The sequence below is a fragment of the Zea mays genome, chromosome 3 (assembly GCF_902167145.1).
Source record: "Zea mays cultivar B73 chromosome 3, Zm-B73-REFERENCE-NAM-5.0, whole genome shotgun sequence".
Classification (NCBI taxonomy): Eukaryota; Viridiplantae; Streptophyta; class Magnoliopsida; order Poales; family Poaceae; genus Zea; species Zea mays.
The window spans coordinates 130,568,992-130,592,556 of NC_050098.1; the positions used below are offsets into that span (position 1 = coordinate 130,568,992).

General features: G+C 43.5%; 1 protein-coding gene across 1 annotated transcript; it reads right to left on the minus strand.

Moving 5' to 3' along the window:
- Positions 1 to 18,070: 18,070 nt before the first annotated feature.
- On the minus strand, positions 18,071 to 21,581 carry LOC100273314 (Phosphatidylinositol:ceramide inositolphosphotransferase 1). Its single transcript, NM_001147755.1, has 12 exons — positions 21,046 to 21,581; positions 20,825 to 20,914; positions 20,511 to 20,597; positions 20,337 to 20,405; positions 19,634 to 19,714; positions 19,455 to 19,526; positions 19,312 to 19,372; positions 19,119 to 19,221; positions 18,917 to 19,012; positions 18,794 to 18,840; positions 18,584 to 18,708; positions 18,071 to 18,492 (listed from the first exon to the last, which is right to left on the minus strand). The coding sequence occupies exons 1-12, from the start codon at positions 21,079 to 21,081 to the stop codon at positions 18,418 to 18,420; spliced, it is 942 nt and encodes a 313-aa protein (NP_001141227.1). The 5' UTR covers positions 21,082 to 21,581; the 3' UTR covers positions 18,071 to 18,417.
- Positions 21,582 to 23,565: the final 1,984 nt, after the last annotated feature.

The window sequence follows — 23,565 nt, forward strand, 5'->3', positions numbered from 1 at the left end:
TACTTCGTTTGGCTAATGAAGGTGCCCTCTTGGAGTTGCTTGACTTGAAAGCCCAGAAAATACTTCAACTCCCCCATCATTGACATCTCGAATATTTGAATCATGATCCTACTAAATTCTTCACAAGTAGATTTGTTAGTAGATCCAAATATGATATCATCAACATAAATTTGGCATACAATCAAATCATTTGCAATAGTTTTAGTGAATAGAGTAGGATCGGCTTTCCCGACTTTAAAGCCATTAGCTATAAGAAAATCTCTTAGGCATTCATACCATGCTCTTGGGGCTTGCTTGAGCCTATAAAGCGCCTTAGAGAGTTTATAGACATGGTTAGGATACTCACTATCTTCAAAGCCAGGAGGTTGCTCAACATAGACCTCCTTCTTGATTGGTCCATTGAGGAAGGCACTTTTCACGTCCATTTGGTAAAGCTTAAAACCATGGTAAGTAGCATAGGCAAGTAATATGCGAATTGACTCAAGCCTACCTACGGGTGCATAGGTTTCACCAAAATCCAAAACTTCGACTTGTGAATATCCTTTGGCCACAAGTCGTGCTTTGTTCCTTGTCACCACACCATGCTCATCTTGCTTGTTGCAGAAAACCCACTTGGTTCCTACAACATTTTGATTTGGACGTGGAACTAAATGACATACCTCATTCCTTGTGAAGTTGTTGAGCTCCTCTTGCATCGCCAACACCCAATCCGAATCCCTTAATGCGTCTTCCACCCTGTATGGCTCAATAGAAGACACAAAGGAGTAATGTTCACAAAAATAAGCAACACGAGAGCGAGTGGTTACCCCCTTATGAATATCGCCGAGGATGGAGTTCACGGGGTGATCTCGTTGTATTGCTTGGTGGACTCTTGGGTGAGGCGGCCTTAGACCCTCATTATCTTCCTTGTCTTGATCATTGGCATTTCCCCCTTGATAATTGTCCTCCTCTTGAGGTGGCTCATCTTCTTGATCTTCATTTTCATCCTCTTGAGCTTGATCCTTATCTTGAGTTGGTGGAGATGCTTGCATGGAGGAAGATGGTTGATCTTGTGCTTGTGGAGGCTCTTCGGATTCCTTAGGACACACATCCCCAATGGACATGTTCCTTAGCGCGACGCACAGAGCCTCTTCATCATCTAGCTCATCAAGATCAACTTGCTCTACTTGAGAGCCGTTAGTCTCATCAAACACAATGTCACAAGAAACTTCAACTAGTCCAGTGGACTTGTTAAATACTCTATATGCCCTTGTGTTTGAGTCATAACCAAGTAAAAAAGCCTTCTACAGCCTTAGGAGCAAATTTAGATTTTCTACCTCTTTTAACAAGAATAAAGCATTTGCTACCAAAGACTCTAAAATATGAAACATTGGGCTTTTTACCGGTTAGGAGTTCATACGATGTCTTCTTGAGGATTCGGTGAAGGTAGAGGCGGTTGATGGCGTAGCAAGCGGTGTTGATTGCTTCCGCCCAAAACCGGTCTGAAGTCTTGTACTCATCAAGCATGGTCCTCGCCATGTCAAGTAGAGTTCTATTCTTCCTCTCCACTACACCATTTTGTTGTGGCGTTGTAAGACCCAAAATTAGTAGAAAAAATATAATTATGATAAAATAAATAAACAAATATAGCTATTATAGTGCTTTAGGAATAGGAAATGGGAGGGAAAATTTCAACTAAGCCATTTTTTTATTCCTCCAATAAATAAATGACAAGGAAAAATGATAAAAAATGATATTAGAAACAATAGTGGATATATTCACATTAAAGTATTAATTCTGATATTTGGAGAATATAAAATTCGAAATAGGGGTTTTGAATTTGAAGTGAGTTTGAAATGAGAGCTCTTAAATAGAAAAGAAAAAGAAAACCTGTGCATGGGTCGTTTTCTCCCTTGGTCGGCCCATTCATCTCCTATTTCCCCACTCCCGCCAGCCCACTCTATTCCCTCCCCTGTTCTTTTTCCTTTGTGCTAGTGACGTGTGGGTCCCACTCGCCAGCCTCTTGTGCCATGCTTGCGTTCAATGACTGGTGGGCCACCCCTCGTCAGGCTCATCTCCTCCCTAACCCGCTCGATGCCTGGGATTTCCGAGCTCCGCTGAACCCTGGCGAGATCCCCGTGCGGGTGCGTCGCCCTCGCCCACTTGCCGACCCTGAAACGCGGGACCCACGTGGTCAGGCGCTTCATCCCCCACGGAAAGAACGAGTCCAGGATCAGTGTCCGCACGGAGATCGCGCAGGTTTGGCCACCGGCGTCCGTGATCCGATCTCCAAACTCCCCAGCCGAGATCCTCGCTGCCTGCCCCTATTTAAACACCAGTCGCGGCTTGGCCTGGCTCCATCTTCAGCCGGCCAAGGTTGCCGTCAAACTTGGGATTTGCTCGCCGGTGCCACCTCACCGTTGTGAATCCGCCTTGGGGCCGTGTTGGGAGCCGCTGGCCATGGCCTCCGCCACGGTCGTGCTCACGCGCCACCGATCAGCCATGGGGAGAGAGAAACCAAGGGAGAAAGGCCACCACAGTGTCCCCCGTGCGTTCGCTGCTAGCTTGGGCCCCCATCGGGCGTGGCGGGAGAAGATCGCCGCATCCGCTGGGCTCGAGACACCTTCGGCTGCGGTTCATCCTTCACGCGCGTCGGAGAGGAACTCCGCCGCGGCTGATGGCAACTGGAACCTCGCCTCCTCTGCTCCGGTCGTGGCCACCGAATAATGGAGGATAGGCGGGTGTAGCCACATCAAGAGCTCTCGCACGTCGTCGTTTTGATCCTGGCGTGTGGCGTGGGAGTTTCGCCATCACTCGGGGCGACTTCTTCACCAACACAGGAGCTTCGCCGCAGTCACACCTCGCGCAGGCTCCTCCGTCGCCTCGGGCCCCGGTAAAGTGCACCTCGCGTAAATTTGTTTCCTCAACTACGTTTCGGAATACTCAGAGATGGATTTTGGTCACCGGGCGTTGGCATGTGAGTCCTTGCCGGTGTGCGCCACCGTGAAGCGCGTGGGCGCCGCCGCTGCTGCCTGATGGTCATCGGGGGAGGAAGAATCGTAGGAGTCGTCCGATCGATTTTGGGCGATCTGGATTAGATGTGGTGTACCCATTCGATAGGTTAAATCCGAGCCGTTGATTAGATATCAGATGAACTAGATCTGATCGCACCGTAATAAAATCCAGATCATAGATCTTTGATCCAACGGCTTGAGTTGCGTACCGGTTCACAGTTATGGATATCTAATCTGATCCGTAGGTAGTCGATCCAACGGTCTAGATATCGCGATACCCCTTCGGCCGCCTATTATGCATAAGAGCCCTCGGGGTTCTTCATATTAAACCCGCAGTACAACTCGTGGTTAGGCTGAGTCTTAGGATTTCTTGCACGCCAGCCCCTGCAATTTCTGGTATTTGGTGCGCAGTCCAGTGAATAGGGAAAACTATAGAAATGGATTAAGAAAATGGTTTTGAATACAAAAATAATTATAGAAACTTGTTTATTTCCTAGAAAAGTCATATCAAGTCCAAAATGATCTATTCCAATTTCTATAATTTTGTAATAATGTTGTTTACAACCTATTGCCTCTGTTTTTACATGAAAACAGTAATAAAATTGATCTCCTAATCAATCTCATATCAAATATATAGAACCTTTAGAAATTCATAACTCCTCCGTTATAACTCCGATTTGATCCGTTCCAGTTGCGTTAGTCTCGTATAAATATTTACTACGAAATAATAGCATTTATTATACCATGCCCCATTCTTTTATAATTAGATCTCTGTTTAACTTATGTTGGTTAGTCTTGTTAATCTCCGTATCATTAGAATATAATCTATGGTCCATTTATAACTTAGATCAAAGTGAGTTAATGATTTATAATATATTATCTCATATGATTTATACTAATCAATTTATAATATAGTTTAATATTTTAATCACATATATCTTCTATAAAATCATAACTCCTTAATCGTAACTCCGATCTTAGTAGCTCTCGATCCCACGATCTCGTAGCGACACGTAGATTGTTATTAAGCAATCTATTCCTATGTTTGGTGTGATGTTAATTTTGTATATACCATGTTTGTCTGTATTGCTACGACTAGCAGTGAGGTCGCGAGGATATGAAGAATCACCCTGGTAACTGGAATCTCAAGTGCCAGGCAAGTTGTGCCCTTGATCACTTCTTTTTACCCACTCATGTTCTAATTAATCATAATGATCTGCATAGGTCAATTTTGATGGGTCCCAATAGGATACCCTAGTTTGTCTATCTTTATACCTTGTTTACCACTGAACTTTCTGGGTAGTACTTGCTAGTGCTATATGTGGTTTTGGGTATGGAGATACCTTTTATTCATGATTATATCTTTGTTATCAGTTGTTATTTACTGTTCATGATAAGATCATTATGTTAATTGGAACATGGAGAACCACCCGGGAAAACAGTGCTACCACAAGGGTTTATGGGACGCCCTTGGCTGATTAACTAGGAAAGCTAGTGGAGGGCTACCTTACCCGAAAGGGGCAAGGGCAGTAGGGGAGTGGTCAGTGTAGGGAGGTCCTTGGTTGATTTTGCTGCGATGGCGGTCAGGCAAGAACCCTGCACTGGATCTTCCTATAAACTGTAGCGGGTAGTCTGAAGCTAGTGGAACTTTGTAAAGGCCTCGTAGTGGTACCCTGCCTCGCTTCCTCGGTAGAGGTGTATGGAGTCTGATCAACTCCGTGGCAAATGGGTAACACGACTTGTGGGTAAAGATGCGCAACCTCTGCAGAGTGTAAAACTGGTATACTAGCCGTGCTCACGGTCATGAGCGGCTCGGACACTCACATGATTAATTATGGAACTTAAATTCAATTTGTCATATGCATTGCATTGCAGGTGATGTTGTTACTTTGTTCTACTACTTAATTGGGTTGGTATTTACTTATACTTAGTAACTGCTAATAAAATTTTGACCAACTTTAAAAGCAATGCTCAGCTCTAACCATCCTCTTTGGTAAGCCTTACACTTCACGTGAGCTCCCACCTTTGGCGAGTTCATGCACATTATTCCCCACAACTTGTTGAGCGATGAACGTATGTGTGCTCACTCTTGCTGTCTCACACCCCCCACAGGTCAAGAGCAGGTACCACAGGATGAGGCGCTTGGAGGATGATGTGCTGTGTTCGTGAGAGGTCTAGGTCGTCGTCTCCCAGTCAACTTTGGGTTGCTGGACCGTTGTCTCCTTATAATGTAATTATTTATTTATTTTGTATAGAACTCCTGTTATGTAGTAAATATGTGACATTCGATCCTGTGCCATGATTCATCATATGTGTGAGACTTGGTCCTAGCACACCTGGTGATTATGTTCGTGCCCGGGTCTTGGTGCCCCTGAAATTCGGGTGTGACAGGCGTGTAGGGAGAAGAGAACTCATGCTTTATGCCCTCATCCTCAAGGAAGCCTTCAATTTGAGAGTTCTTGAATTTTGTCTCGTTGTCGCTTCTAATCTTTTTGACCCTTAAGCCGAACTCGTTTTGAGCCCGTCTCAAGAATCCCTTTAATGTTTCTTGGGTTTGTGATTTTTCCTACAAAAAGAACACCCAAGTGAAGCGAGAATAATCATCCACAATAACAAGACAATACTTACTCCCGCCGATGCTTATGTAAGCTATCGAGCCGAATAGGTCCATGTGGAGTAGTTCAAGCGGCCTGTCGGTCGTCATGATGTTCTCGTGTGGATGATGGGCTCCAATTTGCTTCCCTGCTTGACATGCGCTACAAACTCTGTCTTTCTCAAAATGAACATTGGTTAGTCCCAAAATGTGCTCTCCCTTTAGAAGCTTATGAAGATTCTTCATCCCAACATGGGCTAGTCGGCGGTGCCAGAGCCAACCCATGTTAGTCTTAGCAATTAAGCTAGTGTTGAGTTCAACTCTATCAAACTCTACCAAGTATAACTGACCCTCTAACACTCCCTTAAATGCTACTGAATCATCACTTCTTCTAAAGACAATAACACCTATATCCGTAAAGAGACAGTTGTAGCCCATTTTGCATAATTGAGAAACAGAAAGCAAATTGTAATCTAAAGAATCTACAAGAAAAACATTGGAAATAGAGTGGTCAGGAGATATAGCAATTTTACCAAGTCCTTTGACCAAACCTTGATTTCCATCCCCGAATGTGATAGCTCTTTGGGGATCATGGTTTTTCTCGTAGGAGGAGAACATCTTCTTCTCCCCTGTCATGTGGTTTGTGCACCCGCTATCGATGATCCAACTTGAGCCCCCTGATGCATAAACCTACAAAACAAATTTAGGCCTTGTTCTTAGGTACACAAACGGTCTTGGGTCCTTTGACATTAGAAACAAGCACCTTGGGTACCCAAACACAAGTCTTTGACCCCTTGTGTTTGTAGGATTACGGGGAGGCTACGCTAGCGCAAAACAAAATTTTCATCCCCATAATACCAAGAACTACTGCGATTATAGGTCATGGAATTACCACTAGACACGCAGAGCAGCGGAAGACGTCTCGATGTAGACGAACGCGTCGAGCAGTGCCGTGCAGTTGCCGGCGTCCTTCACGTCCTCGCACGGTTCGTCCAAGTGCTCCAGATGCAGCACCTCCGAGGTATCCACACGTACAGGGAGGAAGCGCCGCGTACCGAACTGCTAGGTTCGCGACGGCGGCTTGGCGAGGGCGAGAGGCGAGCGGCGGCTGCTGGTTTGCAGGTGGCGAATTAGGTTATCCCTTAACCGCGCCCCCGCCCCTCATTATATAGGCGTTATGGTGGGCTTCTGACGCCGAGGCCCATCATTAACCCTAAAGCCCAGTCTAATTTCGGATCTAATCCGAATTAGGCTTCCTTCCCCTTAAGTGTGTGACCCTATAGGTTCACGTACAAATAGACATAGCCCGAGTACTCTTACTTGGCCCAATAATTGACAGCGGCCTCTAGCAAGACATGTCAACTCCTATGTGTACGTAAAGATCATATCAGACGAACCATTGCGACATTACGTACATGCTGTTCCCTTTGTCTCACGATATTTGGTCTGGCTCTAAGCTGACCTCTCTTTCTCGATACTGTGAATTGGAATCCTTTCAATGGTTAACTCTTAACCCTAGCACGGCCATGCATTTCTTGATCCAATCACTCGAGGGGCCCAGAGATATCTCTCTCACAAAGAGAGGGACAAATTCCATCTTGACTGACCATGCCTCACAGCATGCTTCCTGACAAACCCAAAACTACCTTTATAACTACCCAGTTACGAGATAGCGTTTGATAGTCCCTAAGTAAGTCAATTCACATCTTGAGAACATGCGACAATCTCAGGTCTAAGGATACAGTATTCATGTTGCAAGAAGAGAACTATATTACAATATCTCACGTTGGGTCGGTCCAGCCTCATGTCATACATGCGCCCACATTATTAGTTTAACATCTCTATGTTCATGACTTGTGAAATGTAGTCATCAACTAATACATGTGCTAGTCATCGACTCTGACTAGGGACATTATTTAGAATAACCATATAAGTAAAGAATCTCACAAACAATTCACATAATTGCTAATCAATACAAGGTGCCTTCCATGGATATTCAATTAAGCAATATATATATCATGGATACAAAGAAATATGCTCATCTCTATGATTATCTCTAGGGCATATTTCTAACAGTGTTTGCCCCCAACATATTTGGCAACTACTTTGTCTGATTTGTTAGTGAGCACATAGGATGCATCAAAAGTCTTAAATGAAATATTAGATTCATTTGATGCAATAGGAGTTTTCCTTTTAGGCATTTTAACATGTGTAGAATGCCTAGAGCTAGAAGGCTCATTCTTATAAATAAAAGCATGGTGAGTAGAATGAGTCTTCTTTGCATGAATTCTCCTAATCTTATCCTTAGGATAACCAGCGGGGTACAAAATATAACCTTCGTTATCCTGAGGCATGGGAGTCTTGCCCTTGACAAAATTGGACAATCTTTTAAGAGGGGCATTAAGCTTGACATTGTCCCCCTTTTGGAACCCAATGTCATCCTTAATGCCAGAGCGTCTCCCATTATAGAGCATGCTTCTGGCAAATTTAATTTTTTCATTTTCTAAGTCATGCTCATTAATTTTAGCACTAAGTTGAGCTATGTGATCATTTTGTTGTTTAATTAAAGCTAGGTGATCATAAATAGCATCAACATTAATGTCTCTACATCTAGTACAAATTTAAACATGCTCAACGGTAGATGTAGAGGGTTTGCAATTATTTAATTCAACAATCTTAGCATGTAAAATAGCATTTTGATCTCTAAGATTGGTAATAGAAATATTGCAAACATTTAAGTCTTTAGCCTTAGCAATTAATTTTTCATTCTCAATTTTAAGGCTAGAGAGTGATGCATTCAAATTGTCAATCTTAGTAATCAAACTAGCATTATCATTTCTAAGACTAACAATTTAATCATCACAAATATCTAACTTCTCAACCTTTGCTATTAATTTAGCATTTTCATCTCTAAGGTTGGAAATAACATCATGGCAAGTACTTAGCTCACTAGTCAAATTTTCACATTTTCTACCTCTAGAGCATAAGCATTTTTAACCTTAACATGCTTCTTGTTTTCTTTAATTAGAAAGTCCTCTTGGCTATCTAAGAGTTCATCCTTATCATGAATAGCACTAATTAATTCATTTAATTTCTTCTTTTGTTGCATGTTTAGGTTGGCAAAAAGAGTGAGCAAGTTATCCTCATCATCACTAGAATTATCCTCATCACTAGAGGTTGCATACTCAGTGGAGGATCTTGATTTTACCTTCTTCTTCTTGTCGTCCTTTGCCATGAGACACTTGTGGCCGACATTGGGGAAGAGAAGGCCTTTGGTGACGGTGATGTTTGCGGCGTTCTCGTCGGAGGAGGAGTCGGTGGAGCTCTCGTCGGAGTCCCACTCCCGGCAAACATGGGCATCGCCGCCCTTCTTCTTGTAGTACCTCTTGTTTTCTCTTCTTTTTCCCTTCTTGTCGTCGCCCCTGTCACTATCACTAGACAAAGGACATTTAGTGATAAAATGACCGGGCTTACCACATTTGTAGCAAACCTTCTTGGAGCGGGGTTTGTAATCCTTCCCCCTCCTTTGCTTGAGGATTTGGTGGAAGCTCTTGATGATGAGCGCCATTTCCTCATTGTCGAGCTTGGAGGCGTCGATGGGAATCCTACTTGGTGTAGAATCCTTCTTTTCTTCTTCCATCGCCTTGAATGTGACGGGTTTCACCTCGGGTGTTGAGGTGGCGCCTTGCTCGATGATTTTCTTAGAGCCTTTGATCATCAATTCAAAGCTCACAAATTTTCCTATCACTTCCTCGGGAGACATTAGTTTATATCTAGGATCACCGCGAATTAATTGAACTTGAGTAGGATTAAGAAATACAAGTGATCTTAGAATAACCTTGACCATTTCATGGTCATCCCATTTGGTTCTCCCGAGGTTGCACACTTGGTTCACCAAAGTCTTGAGCCGGTTGTACATCGCTTGTGGCTCCTCCCCTTGGTGAAGCATGAATCGACCGAGCTCCCCCTCGATCGTTTCCCGCTTGGTGATCTTGGTCACCTCATCTCCTTCGTGTGCGGTCTTGAGCACGTCCCAAATCTCTTTGGCACTCTTCAACCCTTGCACCTTATTATACTCCTCTCGACTTAGAGAGGCGAGGAGTATAGTAGTGGCTTGGGAGTTGAAGTGTTGGATTTGTTCAACCTCCTCCGAATCATAATCCTTGTCCCCTTCCTTTGGTACCTGTGCTCCATACTCAACAATATCACATATGCTTTTGTGGAGTGAGGTTAGGTGATGCCTCATTTTATCACTCCACATAGAATAATCTTCACCATCAAACATAGGTGGTTTGCCTAATGGGACAGAAAGTAATAGAGTGTGTTTTGAAATACGAGGATAGCGAAGGGGCATCTTACTATACTTCTTGCGCTCATGGCGCATAGAAGTGGCGGATGCCGATTCCGAGCCGGAGGTGGAGGGTGATGAAGAGTCGGTCTCGTAGTAGACCACCTTCTTCATCTTCTTCTTCTTGTCACCCTTCCGTTGGGACTTGATGGAGGAAGAGGATTCCTCCTTGTGCTTGTGGGTGGACTCTCGTGAGTGTGTTCTCCCCGAGCTTGCGGACTTGTGGCCGGTCCCGATCTCCCTTATGGTGGATGCTCCCGACATCACTTCGAGTGGTTAGGCTCTAATGAAGTACCGGGATCTGATACCAATTGAAAGTCGCCTAGAGGGGGGTGAATAGGCAAATATGAAATTAACAAATTTTAAGCACAACTACAAGTCGGGGTTAGCGTTAGACCGAAAGAGAGGGCGAAAACAAATCAGAAGCGAATAAGAGTGGATGACACGGTGATTTGTTTTACCGAGGTTCGGTTCTTGCAAACCTACTCCCCGTTGAGGTGGTCACAAAGACCGAGTCTCTTTCAACCCTTTCCCTCTCTCAAACGGTCACTTAGACCGAGTGAGCTTCTCTTCTCAATCAATCAGGACACTAAGTCCCCACAAGGACCACCACACAATTGGTGTCTCTTGCCTTGATTACAATTGAGTTGGAAACAAGAAAGAAGGAAGAAGAAAAGCAATCCAAGCGCAAGAGCTCAAATGAACACAAATGTCTCTCTCTCTAGTCACTAATTTCTTTGGAGTGATTCTGGACTTGGGAGAGGATTTGATCTCTTTGATTGTGTCTTTGAATGAAGTCTAGAGCTCTTGTATGAGGTTTGATGGCTGAACACTTGGATGCATTGAAGTGTGGTGGTTGGGGGTATTTATAGCCCCAACCACCAAGTTGACCGTTGGTGAAGGCTTCTGTCGTATGGCACACCAGACAGTCCGGTGCGCCACCAGACACTGTCCGGTGCGCCAGCCATGTCACCAGGCCGTTGGGTTCCAACCGTTGGAGCTTCTGACAACTGGGCCACCGGACAGTCCGGTGGTGCACCGGATAGTCACTATTCACTGTCCGGTGCGCCTTCTGCGCCTGCTCTGACTTCTGCGCGCGCAGTCGTGCACTGTAGCGTTTTACTGTTCCTCTGCAAACGACCGTTGGCGCTGGATAGTCGTTACTCTGCTGGCACACCGGACAGTACGGTGCTACACTGGACAGTCCGGTGAATTATAGCGGAGTGGCTCCCAGAATTCCCGAAGTTGGCAAGTTTGGAGTTGGGTTCCCTGGTGCACCGGACACTGTCCGGTGGCACACCCGATAGTCCGGTGCGCCAGACTAGGGCTGCCTTTGGGTTGTCTTTTGCTCTCTTTCTTTGAACCCTTTGTTGATCTTTTTATTGGTTTGTTGTGAACCTTTGGCACCTGTAAAACTTATAATCTAGAGCAAACTAGTTAGTCCAATTATTTGTGTTGGGCAATTCAACCACCAAAATTCATATAGGAAAAGGTGTAAGCCTATTTCTCTTTCAGTTTTCAAAAGGAAACCAAGAACTTGACAAGCCAAAAGGCTCCCATTCTCAACAAGGAGAAAGGGAAGGCCCCTATGGTTAGTAGTCCTCAAAGGAATCATGCCTTTATTTATGATAGGAAGATTGCTAGCCGCACTCATTACAATAGGAGTTATGATCATGCTACTTATAACTCTCATGCTATGATTGCCTCTAGTTCTACCTTTGTTCATGGTAGAAGTAGGCCTAGGAGAAATCATGTTGTGTCTCATACTCCTAGAAAAATGTGCAATGGACCTTCTACCATTTACCATGCTTGCAATACTTCATTTGCACTTTTATGTAAGAATGAAAAAGTAGTTGCTAGAAAGTTGGGATCCAAATGCAAGGGAGACAAGACTTGTATTTGGGTTCCAAAGGCTATTGTGACTAACCTTGTAGGACCCAACAAGAGTTGGGTACCTAAAACCCAAGTGTAAATTGCCTTGCAGGTTTATGCATCCAGGGGCTCAAGCTGGATTATCGACAGCGGATGCACAAACCACATGACGGGGGAGAAGAAGATGTTCACCTCCTACGTCAAGAACAAGGATTCCCAGGATTCGATCATCTTTGGAGATGGGAACCAAGGCAAGGTTAAAGGATTGGGGAAGATAGCCATTACATCCGAGCATTCCATCTCCAATGTGTTCTTAGTTGAATCGCTCGTTATAACTTATTGTCTGTGAGTCAATTATGTAACATGGGTTATAATTGTCTATTTACCAATATAGATGTATCTGTCTTTAGGAGGAGTGATGGTTCATTAGATTTTAAGGGTGTATTAGACGACAAACTCTACTTAGTTGATTTTTCGAAAGAGGAGGCCGATCTAGATGCATGCTTAATAGCTAAGACTAGTATGGGTTGGTTGTGGCATCGCCGTCTAGCACATGTTGGGATGAAGAACCTTCATAAACTTCTAAAGGGAGAACATGTGTTAGGACTAACCAATGTTTGCTTCGAGAAAGATAGACCTTGTGCAGCTTGTCAGGCAGGGAAACAGGTGGGAAGCACTCATCACAGCAAGAATGTGATGACAACATCAAGACCACTGGAGCTTCTTCACATGGATCTTTTTGGACCCGTTGCCTACCTTAGCATCGGGGGAAGTAAGTATGGTCTTGTTATTGTTGATGATTTTTCCCGCTTCACTTGGGTGTTCTTTTTGTAGGATAAATCAGAAACCCAAGGGACCCTAAAGTGCTTTCTAAGAAGGGCTCAAAACGAATTTGAGCTCAAGGTGAAAAAGATAAGGAGCGACAACGGGTCCGAGTTCAAGAATCTACAAGTGGAAGAGTATCTTGAGGAGGAAGGCATCAAGCACAAGTTCTCCGCTCCCTACACACCACAGCAAAACGGTGTGGTAGAAAGGAAGAACAGGACGCTTATCGACATGGCGAGGATGATGCTTGGCGAGTTCAAGACGCCCGAGCGGTTTTGGTCGGAAGTTGTGAACACAGCCTGCCACGCCATAAACCGGCTATATCTGCATCGCCTACTCAAGAAGACCTCCTATGAACTCCTTACCGGTAACAAACCAAATGTCTCTTACTTTCGTGTATTTGGGAGCAAATGCTACATTTTGGTGAAGAAAGGTAGACATTCTAAATTTGCTCCCAAAGCTGTAGAAGGGTTTTTACTAGGGTATGACTCAAATACAAAGGCGTATAGGGTCTTCAACAAATCATCGGGTTTGGTTGAAGTCTCTAGCGACGTTGTATTTGATGAGACTAATGTCTCTCCAAGAGAGCAAGTTGATCTTGATGACATAGATGAAGACGATGTTCCGACGGCCGCAATGCGCACAATGGCGATAGGTGATGTGCGACCATAGGAACAACAAGAGCAAGATCAACCATCTTCCTCTACAATGGTGCATCCCCCAACTCAAGATGATGGACAAGTTCCTCAAGAAGAGGCACGTGATCAAGGGGGAGCACAAGAAGAACAAGTTATGGAGGAAGAAGCACCACTGGCCCCTCCAACTCAAGTCCGAGCGACGATTCAAAGAAATCACCCCGTCGATCAGATTCTAGGTGACATAAGCAAGGGAGTAACAACTCGCTCATGTTTAGCTAATTTTTGTGAGAATTACTCGTTTGTCTCTTCTATTGAGCCTTTCAGGGTAGAAGAGGCCTTACAGGATCCAGACTGGGTGTTGGCCATGCAGGAAGAGCTCAACAACTTCAAGAGGAATGAAGTTTGGAGTCTGGTGCCACGTCCAAAGCAAAATGTTGTGGGAACCAAGTGGGTGTTCCGCAACAAGCAAGACGAGCACGGGGTGGTGACAAGAAACAAGGCTCGACTTGTGGCAAAAGGTTATGCCCAAGTCGCAGGTTTGGATTTCGAGGAGACTTTTGCTCCTTTGGCTAGGCTCAAGTCTATTCAAATATTATTAGCCTATGCCGCTCACCACTCTTTCAGGTTGTTTCAAATGGATGTGAAGAGCGCTTTCCTCAACGGGCCAATCAAGGAGGAGGTATACGTGGAACAACCCCCTGGCTTTGAGGATGACAGGTACCCCGACCATGTGTTCAAACTCTCTAAGACGCTCTATGGACTTAAGCAAGCCCCAAGAGCATGGTATGAATGCCTTAGAGATTTTTAATTGCTAATGCTTTCAAGGTTGGGAAAGCCGATCCCACTCTTTTCACTAAGACTTGTGAGGGTGATCTTTTTGTGTGCCAAATTTATGTTGATGACATAATATTTGGTTCTACTAATCAAAAGTCTTGTGAGGAGTTTAGCAGGGTGATGACACAAAAGTTCGAGATGTCGATGATGGGCGAGTTGACCTACTTCCTTGGGTTCCAAGTGAAGCAACTCAAGGATGACACTTTCCTCTCCCAAACGAAGTACACTCAAAATCTTCTCAAGAGGTTTGGGATGAAGGACGCCAAACCCGTGAAAACACCGATGGGAACCGATGGGCATGTCGACCTCAACAAAGGAGGTAAGTCCGTTGATCAAAAGGTATACTGGTCTATGATAGGTTCCTTGCTTTATTTATGTGCTAGTAGACCGGACATTATGCTTAGTGTGTGCATGTGTGCTAGATTTCAATCCGACCCCAAGGAATGTCACCTTGTGGCCGTTAAGCGAATTCTTAGGTATTTAGTTGCTACGCCTTGCTTCGGGATTTGGTATCCAAAGGGGTCTACCTTTGACTTGATTGAATATTCAGACTTCGATTATGCTGGATGCAAGGTTGATAGGAAGAGTACCTCAGGGACGTTCCAATTCCTAGGAAGGTCCCTGGTGTCTTGGAGTTCAAAGAAACAAACCTTCGTTGCCCTATCCACCGCTGAGGCCGAGTATGTTGTCGCAGGACAGTGTTGCGCGCAACTACTTTGGATGAGGCAAACCCTCCGGGAGTTTGGCTACAATATGAGCAAAGTCCCACTCCTATGTGACAATGAGAGTGCAATCCGCATGGCGGATAATCCTGTTGAACACAACCGCACTAAGCACATAGACATCCGGCATCACTTTCTGAGAGACCACCAGCAAAAGGGAGATATCGAGGTGTACCACATTAGCACCGAGAACCAGCTAGCCGATATCTTTACCAAGCCGTTAGATGAGAAAACTTTTGCAGGTTGCAGAGTGAGCTAAATGTCTTAGATTCACGTAACTTGGATTGATCTATAGCATACATGTGTTCTATGCCTTTGATCATGTTACTTCATGTATTTATGTGATTTGTTGCTTATTTATGGTGCTCAAGTTGTGCAAGGGATCCCCTGACCTCACAAGTCCATGTGTGAATGATGCACATATTTCGGGGGAGATATGCTACAACTTGACCCTTTGAGACTAACCTTTGTGCTTGAGTATACTTGATTTAGTCTCAAAGGTGCATTGAAAGGGAAAGGTGAACTTGGACCATGCAAAGACTTCCACTGCACTCCGGTATTAGTGTACTCACCTCCAAGTTCATACTTATGCTCTTATTGCCTTTTGCTCTTAATTGACATTTCTGGTGAGGCAATGGGGTTAAAGGGCCAAGAATGATCCCGTTTTGGTGCTTAATGCCAAAGGGGAAGAAATTAAGGCCAAAGCAAATGTATCAGCTACCATTTGTGAATTTTGAAAACAATAGAGTTAGAACTTTTGATTTGTCCAAAATACTCTTATTGCAAAATTTGGTCTCTTGTGGGGGAGAATTTATGATTATGGGAAAAGGGGGAGTTTTTGGCACTTGATCAATTTTACTCTTGGATTATCTCTCTTTATGCCCAAACAAGTGAGTTTTACTTAGAGATAGGAAAATGAATTTGATTTGCAAAAACAAACCAAGTGGTGACAAAGAATGATCCAAATATGCCAAATTATAGTCAAAAACAATTTGGTCCTCATTCGCATCGATGTTTCACCTATTTTTGTTGCTTTTTGATGTGTTGGCATAAATCACCAAAAAGGGGGAGATTGAAAGGGAAATGTGCCCTTGGGCCATTTCTATAATGTTTTGGTGATTAAGTGTCCAACACATAGTAAGTGAGTTGATTATGTGCCAAACAAGCAAAAAGTGCAAATCATATAACAAGGTATGTTTCTAGACTTAGTAGTTGGTTTTTGTATACTAATATATTTGTCTAAGTGTTAGAAACAGAGAAAAGAAGAAAAGAAAAGAATTGAAAGAGACTTGGCTGGGTGCAGCCGAAGTCTAGCTTGGCCTGGCACACCGGACTGTCCGGTGGTGCACCGGACAGTGTCCGGTGCGCCAGGCTGGTCCGCGTGAAAAGGCTGCTCTTGGGACTCGACGGCGGCGTACGACTATAATTCATCGGACTGTCCGGTGGTTCGTCCGCGGCGAACTCGTCGCTCTCGGGAAACGGAAAAGACGATATGGCTATAATTCATCGGACTGTCCGGTGAGCCAACGGTCGGCCGCGCAATCCGCGGGCGATGCGTGGCAGCTCCAACGGTCGGCAGCGGGCATCGGACTGTCTGGTGTGCACCGGACAGTGTCCGGTGCGCCAACTGGTCTGGAGCTGCAACGGTCGTATGTGCCAGAAAAGGAAGGAGATCGGCACCGGACATGCTACAGTAGCTGTCCAGTGGCACACTGGGCTGTCCGATGCACCACTCGACAGAAGGAAAGGATAACCTTCCATGTTGATCTTCAATGGCTCCTAACTGTCTTAGGGCTATAAAAGGGACCCCTAGGCGCATGGAGGAGTAACCCAAGCATTCACCAAGCATCCTAAGGCATCCAGACTCTGTTCCCGCGCATTCGTTTCATTGTGTTAGAGATTTGAGCTCTATTCGAGTCAAGGACTCCCTGTGTTGTCATTTGAGCTCAAGTCTTCTCTTGTGTGCGTGGGTGTGCTACGATTTGTGTCTTGTGTGTGTTGCTCATCCCAACCTTACTCCGTGCTTTCATTGTGATCTTTGTTGTAAGGGCGAGAGACTCCAAGCTTGTGGAGATTCCTCGCAAACGGGAATAATCATCTAAAGAAAAAACTGTGGTATTCAAGTTGATCATCGGATCACTTGAAAGGGGTTGAGTGCAACCCTCGTCCATTGGGATGCCACAACGTGGAAGTAGGCAAGTGTTACTTGGCTGAACCACGGGATAAAAATCGTGTCTTGTGTTGATCTCTCTGTGATTATTTGTAGTCACAAGAACTCGCTTCAAGTTATTTAGCCGCACTAACACTCTTAACTAAGTTTTGTGGCTATTAGTGTTTGAATTTTACAGGATCACCTATTCACCCCCTCTAGGTGCTCTCATCCACCACTATAAACTTTGTAAAACCCATCCAACCAAATCACTCCCACACCCGTAACCTACATTAAATCCACCGAACAAATTGTATCTAAACTTAACACACCATCAAAACCAACGATTCAGATCGTTGGATAACCCCCTCTACCTTACTCGCTCAAATTCAATAGACAATATTATTTAGATCGTCTCTCATCCCTCCCTGCGACCCCATAGCCACCAGCCTCCCCCTCATCCTACCCCTCCTCCTCACTCATGCCATTGGCACCGCCAACCCCTCCCATTTCCACCCCAGCCTCCCCTATATGCTAGTTTTAACAAATGTGCACCACACTTAACATATTAGACTCACCTAAGTTAGGCTAATAGTCCATACTCTCCTTTATAGTACGATCAAAAGAAACATAATACTAAACTCTTCTGAGTGTCTCTTAACTCCAATCAATACTAAGAACTAGTCCATCCTTAATCTTGTCATGTATCCTTTGAAAACCAAAATGAATTCCTTACTTAGAAGCATAAAAACTATTGATTGCCCAAACAATCACCATCATTGTGACATAACTTGAATTGTCTATAAAACACATGCCATCATTGTGACATAACTTAAACTGTCTATAAAACACATGTTCATTATTATAGTCTTATATCGTTATTAATCATCAAAACCATTAAGGTTCTAGCAGCTTTCAGCCTTTTTCTCTTCCTTTCGAGTGAATGCATATAGAACAAAACAATGCGGGTAACGTGTCACCACCAAAGAGATATAACGTGTCACCACCAAAGAGATACAACGTGTCACCACTTTCATCCTTTTACACTACGGCTGTTTCACTTGAATAAAAAGTTGAATAATAAAAAGTGGTGCTTATAACAAGAACAATCTTATATTGTCCATATGATTACTGTTCACATGCAAAGAACCTGTGCTAACTATACACAACTAGTATAAATAATCTGAATTCCAAGCTGGTAAATAAATGAAAGAAACCAGAAAGAAAAAGGGTTACAAATGAGAGAGCCGAGGAAGATGTACAGTTTTGCAAACAAAACTTCTGCTGCCTAGAACAGCGAGATGTAAAACTATTTCCTTCGTAGCTATATTTCATGAAGTCGTCAAGGAGCTAGGCAGTAGGCACCAAAGCGGATGGCATCCCATATTTCTTTAGTCGTCTGAAACGTCTCTTAGCTAACAAAATCCCCTCCTTGATAGTTGATCATGTTTTCACAGTTTCACTATCAACATGGCTTTCATTCTCAATTTGCTTTCCATTCATTTGTGTCCGTGGCCTCTGCATCGCAACATAACAATATTGCTAAGTTCAGGTAATAAGCAAGATAGTTCAACAAAATTATAGCCATCTCGTCATGATAATTCCATACCCGATCAGCTGAATCCATAGAGTTACCATTCAGCAATCTGGTATTTTCTTCTTTCAACTTGGTATCTTTATCCCTTGCACTCACAGGAAGTACTGATGTGGATCCCACTGATCGATCAGGAAGTTCTACAGGATGAAATTCAAGCGTTAGTGATGTATGGAACCACATAGGAAATGATTACTCTCGACATTGGCGTAGATTCTTTCTCACCTGTAAGCTTCTTATCCACAAAGAAAACGACCAAATTCACAGTATACCTGTGTAAGAAAGATACATCAACAAAGGGAAAAAGAAACATGGCATAAACACCCAGTTCAATAAATATGCACTTACCATGCAACAACGACGTCAACACTGTAATGCTTGCGAGAACATATAATAAGAAGACTCTGAGCAACAGCTATGCACCAAGCAAGCATCTTACAAAACCTGACATGAATTGGCAAAAAAAAAAGGACTTAAACATCATTCAACATATCTTTCACAAATGAGCCAACATAAACAAGAAGAAAATAATTGGACAACAATTACTCACCTTATGCTTCCATATTTCTGGTATGTTATGACGAAAACTAGGGTGAAAATCATGTGGGATGAAAATATCAAGTCACCACATCCATAAATCACTCCTGTTGGGACTGTAGTCAAATGACAGAACAAAGCTCAGGATATTTGGACATACAGAAAGAGATGCACAATATATTGACGCATAGGGAATCACCACTTACAATTAATCAGAAAGACCTCAGCTGCATTCTGGGGAGGTGGTAATCTAGCCAGAGGCGAGCCCTGTGTATTATGAGATTAATAAAAGTATTCCCGAGTCATAATGACATAGCACATAATAATCAACTTATAACAAAATATGCACCTCGCGACAATGATAATTAGGTCCTGGAAGCTGTGTTGCATAGAATGTTATTATTCGAAGAAACTGAGAAGCCTGAAGAAACAAAAAACATATATTCCTAGTAAGTTATAGAATAGAAACTAAGCTATCATCTGATTAGGAAATCAAATAGAAGGAACTTGCAATAAAGAAACACTCACACATAAGAAGGCAAGTACCCTGCGCCATATCAGAACAGTGTAGAAGCGTTTAGTCTGAAGGATGAAAGGATGAAATGTCCACTGCAAAGCAAAATTGACACTGTTACAACTGGGCAATGCAAAACTTGCAGCTAGAAAAAAGATTGGTCCATTTCAGGGAAAAACAACTGCAAATTGAAAAACCATGTTGTCACAATTGAGTTAAGTTACTTCATTTGTAAGACAGATTTGGCTGTATAAAAGCAGGGTTACGTCCTTAGTAACCGGGAACGGGGAACTTGGCCACGTTCCTCGTTCCGGGAACGTTCGTTCCGTTCCGGGAACATGGGAACAATCTCGTTCCAGTAGTGTTAAATCCTAGTTTTAGTAGCGTACCGCGTACCACGTTCCCGTTCCTCGATCCAATCGATCCGGGAACCTGGTTACTAAGGTTACGTCCATCAATCTTTTTTTGAGTTGGTCAGACTTGTAGGTTTGAACAAAATAGATCCGTTTCAGGAATAGAACAAGAAAATTTGGTAGCCATTGGAGAATGCAAATGTGAATAAAGAGTACATTGTGAATAAAACATTGACATAGTTATGCATCAGATATACATCGCAAAGTTATTCGTTGGTTTATTTAAGACAAATAGCCAACTTCCAATGTACAATCATGTCCATCTACACCGAGGCAAAATAAGACAACAAAAAGAGATGAGTACCAAAACGAAGGTGAGGAAGACGAATGTAAACAATGTCTCACTGATGTAACCCCTTTCTTTCCCAAGCTCCTACATCAAATTCAGATAAAAGATGCAAATAAGAAAACATTAGCATTATTTAATTCAATAGTGTTAGATGTTGTGCATTGGTTCTCAATCACTCTGTAGACATACCGGAAGAATCATGAAGCCAAGATCTTGAAGGGTAGGGCCCGGCCGGTGCAGATAATGAACCCCATGAGCGGCCAAACCATGTATGTACTATTTTATATCATTAAGAAAATAAATACAGAATAATTATTACGCGGAACTGTAAGTAGGAAAACTGCAAATGCCGAGCTGATCATCTATCAATTTAGTATTAGTACACAAGAAAATCTCTCTGAAAAAACATTAAGAATGAATGAATCCAAGTCAAGCCTTTTCAACCAGAATCACACCCCATGGGAGTGGGAGAGGGAGTAATCTCACAGCCGCGGTATATTTACCTGGAAAATGAGGCCAGCGAGGAGAAGCCGCCATTTATCAGATAGAATCTTGAGCTCGACCGATGTCTCCGAGGTAATCCTTCTCACTAGCTGCACGCCAAATAGACCCGATCCTCAAAATCCAAGCCAAGCCTTTTCAACCAGAATCAGGCGAGGTCTCTGCCTCTTAACAGAGGCCCGATCGAGAACACGGATGAAATACAAGCACGGACGGGACGGACCTTGGAAGCACCGCGAGCGAGGTAGAAGGGCGACATGGCTGCCGGTGGCCGCCGGCGGAGGTCGTGTTATGGCACCCGGAATTTGAGCCAAGGCCGAGGAGGAGGCCCGCTTGAGGACTCCGCGTGCAAGAGGAAGGATTGTGTTGTGTGCCTCCTCCTCCAGGTCCTCCTTCCCGGTGCGCCCTTCGTCTGTCTCTTTCCTCTCCTCCTCCCCGGAAGCAGAGGAAGGGAAGGGAGGGAGAGGAACCGGGTGTCGTGATGCGATGCGAGGATTCCTGGCCGATGGGGGAACTATATCGGTACTCTACCAACGAGGGTGGAAGAAAGGGGGGCGGCGCGGCCGGGTTGCCCGGGGAGAGGAGAACGGGGAGGGGAGAGAATGCGCATGCGCTGCCGCCGCACGCACAGGCACTGCAAGAAACGAGGCCTCGTTTTTCTTGCTCTTTCAAGTTTATCTGGATGCTCTGGATGCCAAATGGCCTCTCCAAATATGGATCGTCTTGCTCCTTCCTGTGGCACTGCAAGAAATGGGTTCGTCTTCCTTTCCGGAGGAGGCAAGTCAAGGCAGGGACGAGAGAGAGACACTTCTAGAACGGAGTTGGAATAGTCGTGCGAGTAACAACGGAACCATGGCGATTGACAGGTTGGAGTGCTGGACGCGGCTCTAGAGTCCAACGCGGCGGCCGGCGAGTATGCGCTGGGAAAGAGATACATAAAAAGGAGTGTTTTTTTTTCCAGCGGTGGCTTCAGGGAATCCACCTCCGATTCTGCTTCCAGAATGAAACCGGTGCTGCTGGACTGTGGTGGCTTGTTTACAGTTTTTGGCCGTCAAAAGCGATCGTCGACCGTCGCTTGATTTTTTAAGAATGACTTTGACGAAAACTGTTTAAAATCAGGGTCAGAGAATCGTTTGAGTTTGAGTCACCAGGACAGTAGAAATACATCACTTTCTAGATCTAAATCATGTAAACTCCTTTATTTTCTCTATACGTAATCCATATAATACTTAAATTATCTTCATAACTAGATTCTCCTAGCTCGTCACAAAAAAACTAAAAACAAACAAGCCCTTGTCCTATGGTCTAGACTTTTAGACTATTTCTAGCAACTTACTCATACTCATATTTAAATTATACGAACATTGCGGTATACATAGGGCTGAACAAAATACTCGTGGCTCGTGAGCTCGCTCGACTCGGCTCGTTTTAATTTTATCACGAGCTGAGCTAACATCTCAGCTCGATTCGTTAACGAGCCAGCTCGACACGAGTTCGAGCCAGCTCGTTAGCTCGAATTAGCTAGCATTTATCTGTAAAACAAAGCCTATACTTGTATTTGATGAATTAATAAGTGATAACTATATTAATTTAGGGTTTAAATGATGTGATATATAAAATTATGATTATTGTTAGTCTTTTCTAGTGTTAAATTAGTATGAAATTAAATAGCAATTGATTATATTGTTATATATATACATGTATACTAATTTTTTTGGCTCGCGAGCTAAACGAGCCCGCTCGAACTTGCAAACGAGCCGAGCTGGTTCTCTGGCTCGGTTGTTTAACGAGTCGAGCCGAGCCAGCTCGAGCTCGGTCGAGCCGAGCCGAGCTGGCTCGATATCCACCCCTAGATATACAGTACAGAACAATACAAAAACTATGTTGGATAAACTACAGAACATGGTCTTATAATGGTTCAATAACTCTGATTCATCCCTATCTCTGGCCGGTCTCTCTTAGCATTTTTTTTGTTTGACATAAACGTAGGCTCTATTTAGTTTAGCTTTTTTCTAACTTTTTTTCGAGAATCTAGCCGTGGAAAGAATTTAAGTATTGTATGAGTTATTTACGAAAAAAATGAAGGGGTTTATAAGGTTCATGATTTAGAAAGTGACATATTCCTCCTATCACGATGACTCAATCAATTCTATGTTTATGTTGATTTTGGATAGTTTTCACCAAAGCGATTCTCAAAAAAACATGCTGAAAAGTTGTATGTTTGTCAGTCCGCAGCATCTTCTAGCTACTATAAGCTCGGAAAAAGGTGAAACAAACACTGTCATAGATAACAAACACGATTTGTTAGTGACAGACACGTTCAACGACATCCGTGGGACATCCATATCCATCTAAGGGGCTAAAATTCTCTTTCTATTCTATCTTGAACACAAAGATGATTTTAGTCTCTTAAATTATCTTGCTTCTAAACAAATTTTTAAATATTTGTTTGAGACTAGGGATGGATGTGCATCGGGGCTGAAGAGTTGTAGTCCAAGGCGTGACCTGGCTAAAATTATTGGTACTATTTATAATAGAGATTATAAAATTTTAAAATATAATATAACACAATGATTCTTCTACTTTATTATAAAACTTCGATATATATCATTTCACACCATCCTTATATGAATATATAGCTTGATCAACAAAAACAATGAAATAATTAACGCTAAATGACTTGTGCAGATTGCAAAGCAATAGATGCATCATCAAGGCTCTCATCGAATTGCCTCTTTCTTTC

Excerpts from the sequence above, each read along its gene's own strand:
- LOC100273314 (NM_001147755.1), bottom strand. The coding sequence starts at position 21,081 with ATGTCGCCCTTCTACCTCGCTCGCGGTGCTTCCAAG. Across the intron at positions 19,527-19,633 it reads GGGTACTTGCCTTCTTATGT|GCTTCTCAGTTTCTTCGAAT; the intron begins GTGAGTGTTTCT and ends TTGTTTCTTCAG. Across the intron at positions 18,709-18,793 it reads TGTGGATAAGAAGCTTACAG|AACTTCCTGATCGATCAGTG; the intron begins GTGAGAAAGAAT and ends TTCATCCTGTAG.